Raw genomic sequence first — 20,348 nt, forward strand, 5'->3', positions numbered from 1 at the left:
TACCTACTTGAATACAGAGGGAAGATAATTGTGAATGACGTGTGGTATTCTTATATGACAAGATATTCCAAGTCAATAGTGAGTTACCTATTTATCATTAAAGGTTTTATTTTAGTTGCTTTTGTTCTCAAGGTAATAATAATTCATATCAGAGTATCAGACTTTCAATATAGTGGTAAGGGATGCCACTTGCACTTCATATTTGAAAAATGTCCATCTTGAATGAATGCACAGAAGTATGCAGTTAAGGATTACTGGATAGTTTGTGCTATTTAAGAAGCAAACATTTTTATACACTGATAATTTTCTGAAGTGACATGTGCAAACAAATCCCAAGCTCATTTAAATGTCAAGGATAAAATCTGAAGCCAAGAAGATTTTTCAGTAGAAACTGCTACTTTTGTGGGGTGCTTCTTGTAACTACGTCTGATGGGCAGGCAGATGTGAAGAAGGAACATCAAAGTAATTAAAGAAGCAGCAAGCTATAGCAAAAAAATTGCCAGTGCCTTCAAGTTTAGGATATCTACAAACACTGGTGAAATCAGCCCAAATCTAGCTCTAAAAGAATACTGAAATAAAGAATAGGAAAAATAGGTATTTGAGAAAATCATCCAGAGAAATGTGCAGGTACACAGTGACTCTTCTAGGCCAACTTTTGCAATGTGAAAAGTTTAAGGGTTTTCTTTTTAAAAATGTGGTTTTGTGTTTGTTTTTATAAGAGTCATATAAATGATCACCACTGTGAGGAGTATGATATAATTTGCCTCCGCAACAGTGAAAAGACAAAATACGAATCACATGCTGTATGAGTGAACATGTAAATCCTTTTCAGTAGGTGAAGCTGGGTGAAAGCTACAGCTATAATGTTTTTTATTCTGTTTGTTTGGTTATATCCTTTTCAGATCTCCTGCCCTTCCAATTCTAAAAAGAAGGAAAAACTGTGGTGGAGGAGAAGGAAGTGAAGAAGAGAAGCATGAATCCCAGATGAAGCAGCAGGAAAAGTTTTATTCCTCATTTTTATTTTCTTGGCCTTCTTTTGCATCTTCTTTCTTTAACAACTGTTTTGCTCATGTTTCTTATCTCCATGAAGCAGTTAATTTTAATGAAAAGGATATTTATGTATACTATGTCATCTCCTCAAAAACTGCCTGTTGGATACGGAGCCTGCTCTAGTGAAGCATCTATGTCACCTGTCTATTAAACTGAAATTTTTAGTACTGAATTTTTGTGTATTACTTAAGGGTCTTCTGGAAAGTATGTCAGCCTAGCAGCTCCATGTGAACCTGTATGCCTTTTCATTGATTTAGCTCTGCAAAATCTGATCTTGCTTTCTTTTCCCATTTCTATGATTCCTAATATTTAACCTTTAGCTCAGTAACTACATTTGTACTGTACTGTTTAATGGCTGATTGTTGAACATGCAGGACTAAAGCACCTTCTCCACCCTCTATGTAAGTCACAAGTTTTATAACCATTGACCCACAACATATTTGTTTAATTGGCGAAGAGGCTGAGTTTGTCTCAAAAGACACAAATTAGCCAGTTTATGTGAAGAGTGCACAAAGCTATCATATATCCTTTTTCTGTTAGCTTTCGGGTTGCATGGACTAGGAATTTGCAACACAATTTTAAAAGATTATTTCAGCCCTCATTTGTGCAATACTATGACAATTTAGGTATTCTTCATGGCAAAATTTGTTCAACTCCCAGCAGATATAACAAATGACACAAAAAGAATTAAGTGAAAATTATGTGGAATAACTATAAAAAGCTGGAAGACTTTAGCCATCTCAACAGAAGTGCACTCTTGTATCGCACTAAAAAAAGTGAATAATTTGGTTTCTTATTGCACCTTTCATCCAAGGATCTCAAAGCACTTTACAAACATTATTTCAGAAAGCCTCACAACACCCCTGTGAGGTAGGTATTTTAATCCCATTTTACAGATGGGAAATTGAGACACAGAGAAGTTGAGTGACTCTTTCCATGTCATACCAGGAGTCACTGGAGAATAACGACTACAGCCTCTACGTCCTTGATTATTTCCTCCCTTTGTTCTTATCACATCCATATTTAAACTTTTTTTTTTTTTTTTTTTGGTGAAAGAAATGGCAAATGGCTTGCTGTTTTTAGTGCAGGGAGTCATGCAAAACAGCATCTTCTTTTTGAAAAGGAAAATGTACAGCATTTAGTTTGAGAGATTCTGCAGAGAGAGGCAATGATACTTCAGTAATAGCAGCTACATTCCTACCAAAGCCCATAGGTTTCATGAACAAAACTTCCCAAATCTGTGGTCCATATATCCAATTATTCACTTTCTCCCAAGCACAGGAAAACATGATGGCTAACAAGCTGGACTTATATGTGGTCATAAAAGCTTCCTGCCCAGATGGATGATTTCATTATCCAGGCAGCACTGCCTGTTTTAAAAATGCTTCACTGTTCTTGCTACCACCACATGTCAACTCCTAAGTGCTCATCATATGATACTACCACACCACCATTTTTCTCCCTTGAAGCTGTAAATTGAGGTGAATGCATAACAACTCCACTTTACCATCTATGATAGCTGACCTATGAGATATGCTTCTCAAGAAGACATTAGCACAAATGAATCCCAAATATTAGAAAGTTACAGCATTGTATGAGGAAGGGGGTTCTTTTCACATTGCCTCCTCTGGGAAAATCTTATGAGTAAGAAACTAAAGAGCTGGAAAACTTAGTGAGCTCTCAACAACTCTGCTCCATACTGGAGAAACAGAGAACACATGTAACTTTCCACGGGCCTAAGCAAGGTCTCTAAAAGTCTGAACACTCCTGTTTACACAGGATTTTGATCAGAGTCCAAGCCTTTGAATATGCCTGTTTCAGGGACTAACTGAACACTGAAGCCGACTATGTGCAATTCTTTCTTCAACTCTGCAAAAGTTCCTGAAGTTCTTTTACACGTTAAGTACTTTAGGTGAAGACCTAAACAGTTTGTTTTTACAGTACCTGATTCCTTTATGGACCATATATTACTTAATGAAAGTCACAAGAAAAAGATAACTCTTCACTTATATATTTGATGCACTCTATTCCATTATATCAGTTTTTTTATTAATACTCCCCTTCAGTCTTCTGTACCTACTTGTAATAGTTGTAATGCTGGGATTTGTTGTTTAGACTCTCCTACAATAATTATAGTATTCACTAATAACCAAAGCTCAAAGTAAAGTAAATGAAGAGTAGAAATCATTAAGCATGGCAAGAAAGGTCTGAGCTATAGAAGATGGCACATCACAGCCTGATTCAGTATTATAAAGTCGGAGTGAGGACCACAGAGCAAGCCCATATAGACTTTTAAATGACTTTTAAATACTGTACATAATTTGCTGGCTTACTGTGCTTTATTATTTTCTTCCTCCCCCCACCTGCCCCGCTCCTCCCAGTTAGATTTTGATCTTTTCAATTTTTATGGGTTCCATTTTTTATATGGTTTTGCACACTGGAGAATTAAGTACTATTTTTTTCCCCGTCGGGACTAAAAAGTATCCTTACAGATATGAATTTCTTTCCTATCATTGAGTGACTGCTGACTTATAAAAGCATTTCCTGTGTTTTTTTCCTCATTTTACTATCAAAACAATTTTTAAATAGAAAAAAATGAACATTAATAAATTATTTTGGCATAGCAATTTTTTTAAGATTTAGTTTTCTGAACAAATCAGTGTATTCTCATCTAAATGCACAAGTGTTTGTACATAATCAATGTCCTAAAACGCTCTTTTTTAATTTGCTTATGCCATTCTTACGACCTGTTGTTATGCTTCTATGTCATACCTTCATAAATAGCATCTTAATCTACAGATGTTCACATAAAGTACTGGTAGAATATAGATGTTTTTACTTGGATTATTCTTATTAATACCATAGAATCAGTCAGGAATTTAGATAAAGAGAGAAAACACCAGATAATCCAGATGAATGAGGATGCAATGTATTTTTAAAAATTAGGTCATTTCTTTTTATCCATGTTTTCCCATCATATGTACCTGTGAGCTACCCGTATCAGTACAGTTTTGGAAAAGGATCTGAAGATGTCAGACAACTACTCTGACAAGACCATGATTGTGGTAATTTTGCCTCAAGTGACAGACAAATGTTCTAGGTTCTGACTTAAGCTGATATACTCCATTTAAGATTTTGTCTTTTCACCACAAGGTGCTGCTTGCCTTTTTTTTTTAATCTTAGAGTATCTCACATGCATTCTACATTGCACTGGTGCCATGACATGATGGAGTAGCTGAGGTTGGAAGAGACCACTGCAGCCTATCTGCTCCAACCCTTGATCAAAAAAAGGACCAGCTTGGAGCAGATTCTCAGGGACCTGTCCTGTCAGTGCAGTTTTGTCTAGGATGGAGACACCACAGCATCTCTGGGAAATCTGTTCATAACTGACCACCTACATGGTAAGTCACGGTGAAAAATTCCTTCCTTATTTCTTAATGGAATTTCTTTTGCTACAGCTTGTGCCTGATACCACTTACTCTGTTACTGCACACATCCATTTTCCCTCTACCATCCATCCAAGTAGCTGAAGGTCACCGTAAGATCTCCCCGTGGCCTTTTTTTTCTCAAGTGAATGAACTCTTTTATCAATCTCTCTTTGTACATCATGTGCTCCAGCTCTTTATTGATCTTGGTTGTTCCCCACTGGACTCCAGTATTTCAAGGCTTTCTTGAACTGATGAGCCCAAAACTGGATCTATGCTCCACATACAACAGCGTAAATGCTGAATAAAGGGGAATAATCACTTCCCACAATCTTCTGGTTACAACCTCCAGTCTTTTCATCCTGACAGCCAAACACTATTTGCAAAAAGTCAAAAGGCAGTGAATATGCTGAGAATCCACTACAGAAGGAGCAGAAAATACTTTTCAGTTACCTACAGGCATCCTTTCAAGTAGATAAGGTCCCTGGCTGGTATGAAGCCTGCTTGTTTGGATTGTAGTATCTGCAATATTTGATACGAAGGCATATGTTTAGGTTTGAGAAGGAACTTGCTGTGATCAGAAGAGGATATGCTGGGTTTACAAGAGCAATACAATTTAGCCAGTCATTCCCATCTGGTCCATGCTTCTTTGAGAACTAAGTTCAGGCAGCCCTTAACTGTTTTAACCTGACTTCTGTCTGGGTAGATAATGAGGCAGATTTAGCTGATGACTGGTATTCATATCATCCTACCTTTTCTCCCCAGGAAGCCTGTATGAGGGAGGGGAGATATTCTGTCTCATAGCCCTACAATGACTCAGTGGAATACGGCAGTTTCTTGCTTTCTCTCAGGATTCCACAGCTCAGCAGGGCAGCAGGCAATGAGGAATCCAAAGCTCTTCTCCAGATACTGTGATACAGCAGGGACACAGCAGGGGAGCAGAGGACCAGCTGCACCGATGGGAGAACACCCACTCAGCTCTTGATATGGAGCTTCTCATGGGGCTACTCCAAAGGCTGCTTAGGAGACACTGACCCCTACCTATACGCCTCTCCATGGTCATTGCTTTAGAAAGAATGCAGCTGGAAGAACACATTTTCAGTTCACTAACTAATATTTTCTTTTTTCACATACAAATCTCTGTGAAAGACATGTTGGAAACTGTTACTACAGCGATAAATAATCTCTTTTTGTTGTTTTTCAGCTCAGACCTCTGACTCAATGCAGATGTCCATATTGAACATGTCTCCATACGAACTTGACATCTAGATCAGGAGGTGAACAGAACCATACGTCCTGGAATGTGATTTATTTAATCCTAAAGTGTCTAAAGTGGTTTGGCCGAATTATTCCTTAAAAGTGACTATTTCTCTTGAATGGTTCTAAATTAAATTGATAGGACTAATCCTATCCTGATTGCTTTTACTCAAAACTTTAAAACTGATCCTTGCTGAACAATACCTTTAGTATAACAGTAGGAATCACAGGGAGGAAGAAATAAAGAAGCTACCCAAAAGGAGCTGTCTTTAGGTGCAGACAAAGTTATATAGGGAAAGGTTGATGTGGATGGGATATTATGGATGTCTTCGATGGGATAGATGCTCAAGTTACATGGACAGAGTTGTATATTACTGGATGTGTTTGATCTCCATTGAAAGTTTAATTACTTATTTTTAGTTGTGTTTGATTATCAGAGGAAGCCTATTCGTGCTTTGATCATAATCTGACCTGACTGGCAGACGGGACAGAGGCATACATGACTGATGTTTCTAGAGGATGAAAGAACTGCTAAATATAATATTGTTGAAATTTCTTTTTCCTGCCATTCTAGTCCCTCAATTAATTTGGTGCCAAAGGATCTGGAAGGACAAAGACATTTATGTGCATGTGTTCCAGACTTTACTTCATCTGAAATGTAAACCTTTTTGTTAGGAGGTTTGTTCCTTTTTTCCTTATTCTGTCATTTGGCTTCTTCATCCACATTTCACTCATTCCCCATCTTTTTCTGACAGGAAAGGCTGAGCAATACTCCATAGACTAACGTAAAAGTGAATACAAAGGTGCTTTGCCTATTTGATTATAGCCATTCTGTAATAAAGCAGCTATGGACAGAACTGCAGACCAAGCAGTGGCATATGATTATTCACATCTTCACAGCTACAGGCTGGGCAGAGAAGAGATTCAGAGCAGCCCTGTGGAGAAGGACTTGGGGGTGCTGGTCGATGAGAAAATGAACATGAGCCAGCAGTGTGCCCTTGCATCCCAGAAAGCCAACCGTATCCTGGGCTGCATCAAAAGGAGCATGACCAGCAGGTCGAAGGAGGTGATCCTGCCCCTTTATTCTGCTCTCATGAGACCTCACTTGGAGTACTGTGTGCAGTTCTGGTGTCCTCAACATAAAAAGGACATGGAACTGTTGGAACAAGTCCAGAGGAGGGCCATGAGAATGATCAGGGGACTGGAGCACCCCCCATATGAAGATCGGCTGGGGCTGTTCAGCCTGGAGAAGAGAAGGCTGCATGGAGACCTCATAGCAGCCTTCCAGTATCTGAAGGGGTCATATAGGGATGCTGGGGATGGACTCTTCATTAGGGACTGTAGTGGTAGGACAAGGGGTAATGGGTTAAAACTTAAACAGGGTAAGTTTAGATTGGATATAAGGAGGAAATTCTTTCCTGTTAGGGTGGTGAGGCACTGGAATAGGTTGCCCAGGGAGGTTGTGAATGCTCCATCCCTGTCAGTGTTCAAGGCCAGGTTGGACAAGGCCTTGGGTGATGTGGTTTAGAGCAAGGTGTCCCTACCCATGGCAGGGGGGTTGGAACTTGATGATCTTAAGGTCCTTTCCAACCCTAACTGTTCTATGATTCTATGATTCATGCCACTATACTTTTAGTGAAGCCCTGGAATTATTTTTAACTTGAGTGAATTAACACCCTTCCAGAAGTCTCCAGACACAGTTCAAATATGCTGTTTAGGGTTCATTCCCAAGGAGTTTGAATGTGGTGATCCTATTTTGTGAGGTAGAACTTGACTGTACAGACTCAATCCACGCAACTGTTGAACTCAGATGAGTAGAGTACAGTCTATTTTATTCACTCACACAGATTAGTATTTGATTACTGTGATTGAAGAGACAGAGAAGAAGGCATGAGAATCTGTAAGTTGGGATCTATAGAATGCATACTGTTAGCCACAGCTTCAGAAGGAATGAGTAAAGCAAATAGGATCCTGTTCTTTTAGCGATGTTACCCCAGTCAGTCACTACCAAAAATAACATGGACCTCAAGAATTAGAAAATGGCGCAGCTAGCTCTTAGCTAGCTACAAATAGTCTTTATTTTCTTCTGTTTATTTGCCATCTATATTACATGTACAGATGGCCTGTGTGTTTGGAAATGTCTAAGAAGGAGATCAGAGTACTAAAGACCTGTCAAATGCAGGAAATGTATGCTATGGTAACAGATCTAAAAAACCTTTTTCTGTCACTATTGCATCTACTAAGATATTTCCAGTAAGGCTGTTCCAACTACCTGTCCACCTAAAGAACACAGAGTGCCACCACTTTAGAAACTGTCAGTTCCTCTATGAGGGATTTCCCACTGCTGCACTGTAATAATGATCAAAGTTTGTATCTCATAAAAGGAAAACTTTTGCTGAACAAATGTAACCACCTACATATTTACATATTTTTCTATATATTTCTGACTAAAAATATACCTACATGCTATGACAGCAGTGGCTTTGTAGTCAGCCTGAGAGTGCCTAAATAGTGTGGCACAATCTCAGTGCACATCATCTCTGCTGTAACCCTTACTCCAATTAGCCTCAGAGAGACAACAAACTACAAAGTGGATCAACCAAACAAGTAACTACAATAGTCAGTTTTCCAAAATACACACACACACATAGATACAGAGATAACCTTGCACTCTATAAAACTGAAACTTGAGTTTGAGTCTGGTCTCAGGATGCTTGGAAGTTGTCTTGCCGGAGTTCACTGGTGAAAGTAATATGCATGAGACAAAGTCAATAGCCCTATCTCTGCCTGAAACGATTTTTGGTTTTATTTTTTTCTTCAAGTATTCATCAGTCGATTTATACTGAAACCATCTTAAATATTGCTCACTTTCAATTGCACTTTGTATGATTAGTTTTTAGTCTCTAGTCTCATTAACTTAAATTTCTGCACACTGGAGTACCTGAGCTACTTAACAGCCAATGGAATTAACCTACCCGACATGAACTTTTCCCCTCTCTCCCTTTGTCTGCTGCTGTACTACATTTTATGATTCAAAATTATTTTATTAAATGGAACTTCATCAAATCTGTTCCTAAAACTCAGATAAACTGTGTGCATCATATTCACACTTCCTATCTTCTCAGTGATGTGCAGTTTGTGTATTTCAAGCAAAAAATGTATTTGCCAAAGGACAATTGTTCTTTCTTTTATGAATACATTGCTATTGCTTTTTATTACCTTTCCAATGCTAACAGTTCTATGTTTCTATGATTTCTAAATAGTAATTTGGTTTCACTGCTGTTTGTATCTACTCCACAGATCAAATAAAGTTTCATAATCCTGATTTTCCATATTATAGAAAGTCTCAGGGAGTATACAGTTATTGGTTGGGTTTTTAAAAGTGCTCTGCATGTACCTAGTTCTGATTGCCCTAATGAGAATAAGATTTCATCAGTGTAGCATAAAGACACAGTAAGTTACATCACATCATGAACTGAAGGAAAATGCTCTCATGTTAGGGAGGAGAAATAAAACAACAGAACTGTATTGTGCTGCATTTCTGGGGGGCGTGGGTATTTTGTCTAGCCCTGATCAGCTATACTGTAAAATTATCTAGCATCTTAAAGCCTTCCTATTATAATTTTAAAGATTCCGCTTAATGAATATTCTAGACTGCATCTTTCACATCCTTCTCATTTCCTGCTGTCCAGAAGAAATCCTAACAGCATGTTTCACTTGCCCTCTTCAGTACTCCCATGCTGACCTACCAGTCATTTCTTTATGTTCTTCTCCATTCCTTTCTCTGCCCCCCCCTTCCTCCTGCATAAGTCCTGTACTCCCTTTTACACTTGGAACTTACGGTTTCCAATTCTGTGCCAGAAGACCCTCTGGTCATTGAATCATATTTGTTCTTAAACTCATACTTATCTTTAATGGGCATTTCAATATGAATCACTTACTTAAAAGTATATCTTATGAATAGCAGAAGCAATTTCTACACCACTTTCATATTGGAATTCTCATGTGGCATGTTGTATGGAAAGGAACAATCATATTTCTATTTTTCTTGGCCATACTATGTCTATGCTCATCTGTGGTTTCAACCTAGGAAACATCTAAACTCTAACACTGGTCAACTGTTCAAGGCTCTGCTTCTATGTGTACCAAAACATCTTCAACCTTAAGAAGCTCTCCACCTATCTACCACTTAAGCCTTGAAGGATCCTAGACATTGAGTGATTTCACACAGAAGTTCCCAGAGACATCTAATCCAATAGGTATGCTCTAATACACACCTGAAAGAAAAAGGCTTCCCATAAAGTGTTATTCTGATTGCCTTGCTTTAATTTATAGCCAAGGGAAAAAGTTCCTGCTTCCTCCTTCATTTCCCCTGCTCATCCCCACCCAGCAATCTCACAGGTAAAATGCATTGTTTAGTAGGTCAGTTGCTAAAGAACTGGAAGACTAAGAGTAAAAGCTCTCAGTTTGAGTGGATTCAATAACATATCTCCCAAAAAAGTTCATCACCCCAATAAAAGGTAAACTGGTTACTAGCTCCACTAGGAAGCAGAAAACATAAGTAGCGTAAGATGCAGGTGTTGGTTTTAGGTGGGTTTTTTATGCTATTTGGGTCATGCAAAAACATACCATCTTTATTATACATGTTATACAAGTGCGTTTGCCTAAAAGAGGGGAATGTAGTGTCTGATCCCAGCTGCCAGGACTGATTTCGTAGCCTAATATTAAGCAGTCAATTAACAAAATGGTTAGAGTGTCCTTGGAGCAAAGACAGTAACACAGCATGTTCCTCTTTCCCAGAAGAATGACCCCCTTCAGTCTACTGCAGTTCTTGAGGTTCTCTTCTACAATGTGCTAGAGCTTCAGAAGAATGTCCAAGGGCATTGCTTATGCAAAGCAATCTCTAGTCTAGCTTCTATCCTTCTGTGTTAGTAAAAAAGGAAATATGGTACTGAACTGCATCACCTCTCACATTCAACCCAGGTACCTGAGTTACAGACAGGGGCAGAACTTCCATTTCATTCTATTCTGAAACACTGATCTCACTCCATCAAATACAGGAGGATCCTTGGCCCCAAGAAAAGATTTCAGTTTCTATTCATTTAAAAGTTGTCTTTTCTGTCTGTATTTTCAGATAAGGACATCCACAGACTGCTTTCATTGCATAATAAACAATGCAAATATAAACATTAGTATGTCCAACACCAGCCTTATTCCTAATGATCTGATAATAATTATCTATCATTCTATATTTTCACTGTTAATTTTTTTAAACATATTTTGTGCTTAATGATCTCAGGGCAAAGTTTTGTTTAACATACTGAAACAGGAAAAGAAACAATTTTTACTTTCAGTTGGATGACAGTCTTTAAAGCTGAATGATGTTTTAAATATTGCAGATGGTGAAAAGACAGTCTTCTGTAAAAACTTAATTCCGGTGCTTTACATGGTGTCCAAGAAACTGTTTAGCAAATGCATCTTGTTTATATGTAAGTTCTATCATAAGCTGAGCCAGTTGTTGAAACAATAGATTGATACAATAGAAACCAGAAGAAAAGCAGTTGCACAGTATACCTTAAAAGTGTGCATGATGAGTAAGGGATCTCACTACATGTACTTTGGAAAAAAAGATATAACCTAGCCTGACATGGGGCTGGTCAGCTTTGCAAACATGCCTGTATTAGATCATTGGAAGTACTCATGCAACACACACCTTTCCCCTATTACCATCAGTCATTCATCCACATCTACAGAGCACAAGGAAGAAAATGCCTGCTAGCTTTTTTTGTTTTTACAATTGTAAATTCAGCTCTTCTGTCATGTGTTTAGTGTCACAGCAACACTACTACTTACTCTTCCTATTAATATCAAAGCCTGCAAAATTAAGCTTTTGGAATGACATAACTATCAGATTGATGAATTCACCTGATAAAACCTCATTAAGTCTTGAGCTGCCAATCCTGTTAACTGGCAAAAGTTTCTTTTACAGAGCCATCACAAATTTTTGCTTAAACAGTAGTATTTACTGCACAGAGAATATATCTGACATGGATTCCTTGGGAAAAAAAATATAGAATAAAGAAAACCCAAGTACAGTGATATGGATACTTCACATACTTAATGTTAGTGACTATTTTCAGTACTTTCTGCATGAAGCCTTTATGTGCCAAATAATTTTGAGGATTTCAACAACAGTGACCAAAACCAGCTTGGGTCCATAAACACATCAGTGGCCTTTCCATAAACACATCAGTGGCCTTTCCTAATTACTACTTAACATCCTTTACCAAATTGAAATGGTTTCTTTCCTAGCATTAATCCTCTTCATCTTCCACTAAATGACTTCACCTTCCAGCTCGTTAATGGTAGCTCCCCGGGTCAAAAAATGTCTGCAAAATACATTAATTCACAGAAAGGAAAGTATCTCTCATGGTATTAAAAGGACTATGTCATATGTGATACAGGTAACAAAAGAACAGGACAGAATTGTTCTGAGAACTGTAAAATGAGAAATAAGTGCTTCTATAATAAAATAAATAATAAAAGTATTCAGTACTACATATGTATGCTGATTATACATCAGTGGCTTTGTTTCAAAAGAATGCTTTGTTATTGTTGTTGTTTATATATTCCAGTAAAACAAAATTTCTGTGACTTGAGGCATTTGCCAAGACTGCAAATTTGGTTTATGAAAATAGCTATGGATCAGAAGAAATGATCAATCCAATCTGGAATTTTATTTAATTTCATTTTATTATCTCCTGAAGGAACTGTAATAGTGGAAAATTAACTCCTACAGCTACCAAATAAGGTCCTTTGCTTTTCAAGGTCAAAAGATGTCATTTGTATTCACTCTTTAAGGACAAAATCTGTAAGCCTGGCAGGAATTACAAATAAATAGGGTAATCAAAATTTGTCCTTAGAGCTGCACTCTAAACACAAGAGGAAAAATAGGAACTTCTAATACTGACCAAGGAAACTTATTTTTAAGAATCATTACATCTGTAGTGTCAGAAAGATTTCATACAGAGTCTGTGGTCACTGCGTAAACTGTACAGTGTGGACAATGCAATCTTTGAAGTAGCACTTTGAAAGGCAAAGGAATTCAAAGAGAGAACATAAAGAGTTTGGTTTTGCACAACCTGTGAATATGTTTCCAGAAATGCAATATACCAGATATGAGACTTTCAGTAACAACATGAGGTTTTTATGTCTGCAAATAATGTTGTTTTTTAAAGCACTACAGCACATAACCAAATAGCTTCTTGGCACAGTTGGTAATGAAGTAGTTACAGAGAGTCTGAGTGAGAACAGGAATACAGTTCTAAGGCTACAGCACTTGCTTTGAATTTCTTCTTCAATCTATCTTATTCCAGCAATAATTAATTTTACTGTATGATCTTGCCAGACTACAAATGAAAGAGGCAAAATCAAGGATCCATTTAGCATTTACCTGCAAGCTGAAGGATGCAATGGAAATACAGAAAAGGCAAACTCTACACAGTCTCTTCTTGAGGACTGCAATCTGTGAGAATCCAAAGCAGCACTGCTGAGATACGTGATTCCTTTCCAGGCCTACTGCTCTGGCAAGACTACAGAAAGGTTCAGTCACACGTAAGCCCTGAAACAGTCTGACATTACAATAGGTCCAATATCTCAAGTTCATCTAACACTGAAGGAAAGGGTTAGTGGATTAAAAGCACAAGCAAGCAACCCCATGTCATGTAAAATAGATTCAGAAGGAAGCAGCATTAAAATCAGATGTGATGCTGAATGTGTTCCATGATGCTCTTACTACTGCCTTCAGTTTAGACTCTGAACTCCTTAAGCATTCCAATGTCCTCTACAGAATTTCAGCTTGTGTCAACAGAAGTCATGTATGGCAGAGCTCTATAATCCATCTCATCAAAGGTGAATAAATTCTTTACACTGCATAAAGCTATAATTATATCATTTGCTCTTGAAGGATCAGATACTTCACATTAGCATTTAAGGCCTTTTATTTGTAGGGAAGGAAGTAAGTGTGCAAACCTCTACATCAGAAATATATTTAAGTACATTCCTAACTTTAAACATTAAAATAAAGACGGCTACTAACTGCTTGAAGACACATGTAAGTTTCTGGACACAACCTGGAATGTTTACTGAGCTTCTGTAAAGCTTCACAAAGAAGGAGACCTTATAAATTTGATCTTCAAGGGGAGGAAAATTTAGGTATTATGTGTGCAAAACAATGGCACATAAATGTAACTCTATTGACATGAAGTTATTCTTGATTTGTCCTGATGTACACAAGCTCAGTATCAGGACAAATCTCAGTCTAGAGAATTAAAAAATAATGTTTAAATAATGCTCTTAAAAAATTATACTCTCTGTGTGCAGCAAATAGGAAATACCTTGATCACGGAACACAGCACAAGTTTACTAGCTAACACCACAGTCATGTTTAAGCAGTCCACCACCCAACCAACCAACCAACCACAAATATGTAACACTTGTAATAAACAGATCTGAACTTCTTACATAAGAACTAAAGGTATCCAGAAGGTATTTAACTGTTTCACCCCTCTACTCCACAACCTTGAGGTTTCCAGCTCAGAACTACATGTTCCAATTCTTCATGCAAGTCAAGGAAAAAACCCAAACATACTACCAGATATTTAAAAACAATCCTACAACTTAAAGAAATGTGAAAATGGGTAGAACACCTATCTTTAGGTCCATGTGGTAGCTTTATTTCATTTTAAAAGTAAACTGCAATAGTTTTGAGACATCATCTGTGATGGATTTGATTAATGTATCAAATTTCCTCAGGTCTGGAATCAGCCTAACTCTTTCTGCCCCTGGCAGATTATGAAATACCTGGAGTACAAGCCATCTTGAATGTCTTCATGTGATATAAGCTAAATTGTGGTTTAGAACATTTGTGCCAGGAGCTCCTCCAATGGAGACTTCTTTCTATAACAGAAAAGCTTTGTGAAACAGTCTTTGGGACCGAACTACCTGAAATGAGCTCTTCTCAGGAGAAAGTACTTCAGTTTGCCTTACAAATCGAATGTATCCTTAAGAGTTCAACCCAAAGGTTCTCAGAAGCAGTATCACAACAGAGAAAGGGCACTCCAAAAGCAGTCATTTGTCCTACTCCTTCCAATTTGTATTGCAATTTACAGGCCAGGTTATTGTAACACAGGTAGTCTATCTGCAATTTCTTTCTGGGATATAAGGGAAATTGGAAAGATTTATCTTTCCTGTAGTGGTGGTGCTGAACATAAGGGTTTCTCAAGTCTGTTTGTAGACAGATGGGTAGATACCTGTTCTTTAAAGAGATCCAATGTATTTAATGAAAATTCAAAGAGAATATTGTGGCCACTGCTTGGGAATTTTAAGCATTAATATTGGTTCATTGCTTCATAATATTAAACATTTCACATTAATATTGGTTCAATATTAATCAGTATTGATTCTGTGTAAAAATACAAGCACAGAATTGGGGACTCAAAGCATTTGTTTGGTTTTTTTTTCATTATTTTATTTTAAATTGGTATTTTGAGATTTATAGGAGTGTTTCTTTAGGATACCTTTGTATTTTCCAAGTCCTTTAGTCTATCAATGATGAGTCTACAAAGACGTGATTTAAAAAAATGCCAAGATGGTTTCATGGAATGTCCAAGTGTTTTCCATAAGAATTGTATACCTACATTACCTGTATATTACAGATATCCTCTGAGAATCTAATCCAATATTCACTGTCTTTTAACAAAAAGTATGGGCAATGAGATATCACTAAGGTACTTGAGTTTCCCAGGATGCACCCTTCAGAAAACTGTATTTGGTCTAAGAAGAGGTAAAATATCTTACCTTCCTCCTCTCTCCCCTTCCATTACATCAGCTGCTGCCTCTGTAGTCCTGTATTGGCTGACGAAATTCTGTCACTGATACTTATGATTTTAACTGTTTTGTCCACCTAGACTATAGGTTATGGAAATTTTCTGAACAGCATACTTAGAACATAAATGACAAACTCTCATGAGAACTGTGCAGAGACATCCTAGCAGACTTTGTAGATAATTCTGAATTTTGTTTCTCTATATAGAAACATTTAAGACAATTCAGACTTCCTGCTAATGTGACATAAAGGTAGATGGTGATTTACTACAATATCTATAATATAGTGAGCAGCAAGTGATTGAGACAACTAAATTCAGAGCTGACAGACCTCATTTTCCCATGTAGTCAATAGAGAAAGGCAAGTGGCATATTCAGACTATGTAGCTTTATAATCCTTAACTTCGATTGCACTTTGTTTCCCTGGAAAACCAACAGTCCAAATGCCACCAGAGCTGCTTATAAGCGGAAGAAAGCAAAATGTCAGGATCCCTACTGAAACCAGTAGGAAATAAACTACCTAAAACCCCCAGATTTATTGATTAGGTTCTAGATCCCACAAGGAACAAGATGCTATCACTCTCTACTGCTTGCCATAGATATAAGGAACTCCATCCTACCTTCCTCAATAATTGCTAGAAACCATTTCTTGCAAATCAGCTGTGCTTTTAAATGGGATTGTTGCAGAGTGATTACTATCTTGATTCTCAAAAGATCATGTTTTTTGGTTTTGTTTTTTTTTTAAAGAAAACTCTATTATCATTTTTCCCATTTCATAAGGATTTTTTCTTAATGATCAGTATTTTACATGGAACATATATATATATTTATTAATGTACATGTGTATTATTACCGGAATAGCATGGGATCCTAAGAAAAACTTGACCTGTTAAGTTTTAATTCCATATAATATGCAGAGAAGCTAATACAGATACTTCTGTAAACCTTTTGCAGTTCTTAACCACAGCCTACTATATATGGAAGGAAAGTAGTCAAAAAAAGCAATGTCAGCCTTTGTTGATTGATTAGGACCACTAACTGCATGTGTAACTGTTGGAATAAGTAAACCACTGTGTTTCATTATGAAAGTAAAAGTAAACCGAGTATGAAGCCTGCTGGCTTGCCAGAAGCAATTTTCTTGAGCTCTTGAGTTTTGCTTAGATATTTTTTTCCTTTTATAATTTTTGATAGAGTATATTCAAAGTTTTTCAAGTCAGCTGAAATCACAGCAGCAGTTGCACCATAACCTAATCACCAACAAACTCAGTCACCATTAGCTCTTAAAGAAACTGCTAGACATCTGCACTTGCCCATCAGGATAGCAATAGCAATTGCACATCAGCCTGATCTAACACAGCTTCTCTTCCAGGTTCTGAAGCAGGAGAGTTCCCTGCAAGAGGAAATTGCCTTTCTGTTGTATCAAACTCATGTAACTTTGAAGACTGGCTATTTATGCTCTACCAATTTTGTTGGCAAATTTAAGTAATTGAGGAGATGCTACAGATTCAGATATCTGAGAAAATGCTTATAGCCACCCAGCTGGCCACCACCTTGCCCAAGTGGAAAGAATACTTCCGAACTCTGTCTATAAGATTTAAGATCTGACCTTACAGTATGCTGAAACAAAAGTCATACAACTTTCATACCTGGTTCCTAAGAGGAATCCAACTGAGGAGTGCTGAAACCTTTTCTTATATTTTTATTGGTTAGAAAGGTGAATCTACCCAACCAAAAACGTGTTCCCTGGAAATGGGAACAAAATACTTTTTAGATAGCTCATTAATTTTTGCATGTTTCTTTCATTTCACCCCAGTGCATTATGATGTCTGCCATCAGCATATGGACTCTCAAGTAAATGGACACTGATTCCATATTTTGAAAATACTGGTAATATAGAGTCCAGCATCCCAAAAAAGGGAAAGATAAATAAGTTAATCACATTGCTACTGCATTCATTGGTTACTACCAGTGACCTGCTTGTCTAAATGGCATTAATTCCATAGTATGTTAACCAAAAAATGAATTTTAGAAGGACTTTATCTTTGTAAACCTCTCACTGTATATCTTTAATAGAATCAACTAAAGCACACAGCATTCAAGTCTCAAAGAACCAAAGTATACACTAATAGTTCATTCTGAATACTTTCTTAGGGGTAGACGTATGGGGAAGTATGAGGCAAAATTTTCAAAGGGAAGAGGCCCATTTTTGCTCACAAAAATTATATGCAAAATTGTGACAGCATTTATGTGGGCAATCACTGACATTATATAAGCAGATCCAGCAAATACACTTGCAAATGATCAGTACAGGCACCCAGCTGTAGCTGATGCTTTGCTTGTACCTTCGTGAATATTCTCCTGGTAACTGCATGCACTAGGATTACATTTTATGCAAGCATTTTTAGTGCAAACACACCTCCACCCTCCTTGTTTGAAATGTGAGTGCTGGTGTATTAAAAAATATTCGGAAGACAGACTTATTAAAATAAATGTTAAGGGAACACAGTGGGGTATATTTTCAGTTTGGAGCAGAGAGATTTAACTGCATGATTTCCATTAGCTTTAATGAGCACTGCACAGCTAAACCCTCACACACCACACTAGATGAACCCAGAAAACACACACTGTTTACTTTTTTACTAATACTCTGATTATTACCACGTTCTTCCTCCTCCTCCTCTTCTTCCTCCTCCTCTTCTTCCTCCTCCTCTTCATCCTCCACATCTTCACCTTCCTCTTCATCCTCCTCTTCTTCCTCTTCAATCTCTTCTTCTTCATCTCGATCTATCTCCTCATCATCCTCCTCCTCATCACCTTGCTCCTCATTATCATCAGAATATTCCTCCTCTTCTTCATCCTCTTCCTCTTCTTCCTCTTCCTTTTCATCCATCTCCTCTGTTCCATCAGTTTCATAGCACTCATCTACCGAAGAGTTGTCTGCTTTAACCACAAAGGGCTTTCTTTTGGGGGCTGGTTCTTGGGGTTGCTTATCTTGTGTTTTTCTTTTTTTTGCCAAAGGACAGCCATAAACACTGCAAAAACAAAATATGGAAATTATTACACTATTCTGCAGATTTCTATGGGGCAAATTGTATAACTCATGTTATTTAGTCATGTATTCTAATTCTACACCATTATTAATCGTTGTTCTCAAATGTGTATTTTAAAATTAAAGTGCTGCTCAGGCAATAATGACCAAGAGGAGGGACACTTACAAAACCTGTGAAATTGCAAACAACTGTTATTTGCCTGAAAGTGTCACCCGTATATGTCAGAACTGATACAAATGTGCTGTTTTCCTTTTCATTTTTTTCTCACTTCTGCATGTTACACTCATTTCTAAGGCAGATGAGTACAGCTGAAAAATGAGAAATGTTATCCTACCTGTTAGCTATCAGTACAACAACCAGGAATAAAGCAATGCTTTATAATATTGAAATACTCAGTAAGGTTTTGATTGTGTATAATTAAGACATGTTTCAATGACATTTAAATAATAAAAATACAACCATATTCTTAATGCTGCTTTTTATTGTTATTATTATAAATGATTAATTGCTCATAAGTTCTCCACTCCTATGCTACAAGTCCGGAAAAAGGGGAAAACAAGCTCTCCAACACAACCAGACAAAAAGTTTTCAGAGCCAGTGTTGGAAGTGTTCTCACACTGAAAAAAAAACCCAAAACAGAAAAAAATCCTTTGTCAGTGGAAAAAGTCAGACTTTTCAAAGTGGAGCACCACCTCCTCACCTGTCACGTTAACTCATTGTAACACAAACAGCATTTCAGAGTTCTGGTCTTGTATCAGAGTAGCCACATCTCAAAGGTCACAGAATCTGTTTTTACTGAGTGTGATCACCCTTGTGTAATCTCTGTAACCTTCTACACAGAGTGACTGCACACAAAAAATTGCTTTTTTGTTTAAAGAACTTCCTATTTAAATTTTTCTACTCTGTGATTATACATGATACTCTAACTATATTGGAGTTTAGTCTTCCTGTGCTTAACCAGTTTTGGGATATTTAAACTGTTCTTTCTAGTCCTTTTTCTTATCTACTTATAACTTCCACATAACATTATATTTTTGCTTCTTTTATCCCAATTACAAATCACTGAGGATGTCTATCATTTTCTTCCACTCTAATAAAGCTTCATATTCTGCCGACAAGCCACTGACAAATAGAAGGTTTCACCACCTTAGTGCTACAGATGCGCTCTTTGCAGTGGCAGCATTGTCTTGATTTTGGTCTAATTCCATCTGAGCAGCTATGCAACCCAACAACTTAACTGCTACTTGGGTAACAAGAGTTTTCTTTAAGTGCCTAGCCACTTTATTTAAGTGTCTGACTTAACCATTGTCCTACCTAAATTTTTAAGCATATCTTCACAGGAAGACTGACTCAATCTGCCTGGCACACATATATCTAAGGAACACACACAGCCACAAAAGATGGTATTCATCATGGAAAACCTGCTAAGGGACACCTTCTTTTCATAACACAGGCACCTCTCTCTGTGTAGGTAATATAGGTGTCTTTAAAGTTTAATCCAATCCAGCATGCCTAAATTAAACACCTCCCTCCATTAACACCATTCATGAGTAAATTTTCAAGTACCTCCAGATTCCAATCCTCCTCACTTTGGAGTGATATGGAGTAGCAGTTTCCAGACACCGACACTAAAGTTGAGACCTAATGTTTTCAGGCTAGAGAGTGAACAGGCGCACATTGT

General features: G+C 37.4%; 1 protein-coding gene across 23 annotated transcripts in view; it reads right to left on the reverse strand.

The window, feature by feature from the left end:
- The window catches only part of MYT1L (myelin transcription factor 1 like), a 315,455-nt gene that overhangs the window by 85,654 nt on the left and 209,453 nt on the right, over positions 1–20,348 (reverse strand). For 18 of the 23 annotated variants that reach the window (XM_061357560.1, XM_061357561.1, XM_061357564.1 and 15 more), the window contains one exon: positions 18,276–18,649. In XM_061357560.1, coding sequence (XP_061213544.1) covers positions 18,276–18,649 — 374 coding nt within the window. The remainder of the gene's footprint in view (positions 1–18,275; positions 18,650–20,348) is intronic. The other 5 variants (XM_061357554.1, XM_061357572.1, XM_061357574.1 and 2 more) reach the window with 1 other exon arrangement.

The sequence above is a fragment of the Neopsephotus bourkii genome, unplaced genomic scaffold (assembly GCF_033783945.1).
Source record: "Neopsephotus bourkii isolate Nb327-2 ecotype Australia unplaced genomic scaffold, CSIRO-AGI_Nbou_v1 NB_908, whole genome shotgun sequence".
In the NCBI taxonomy this organism is placed as follows: domain Eukaryota; kingdom Metazoa; phylum Chordata; class Aves; order Psittaciformes; family Psittacidae; genus Neopsephotus; species Neopsephotus bourkii.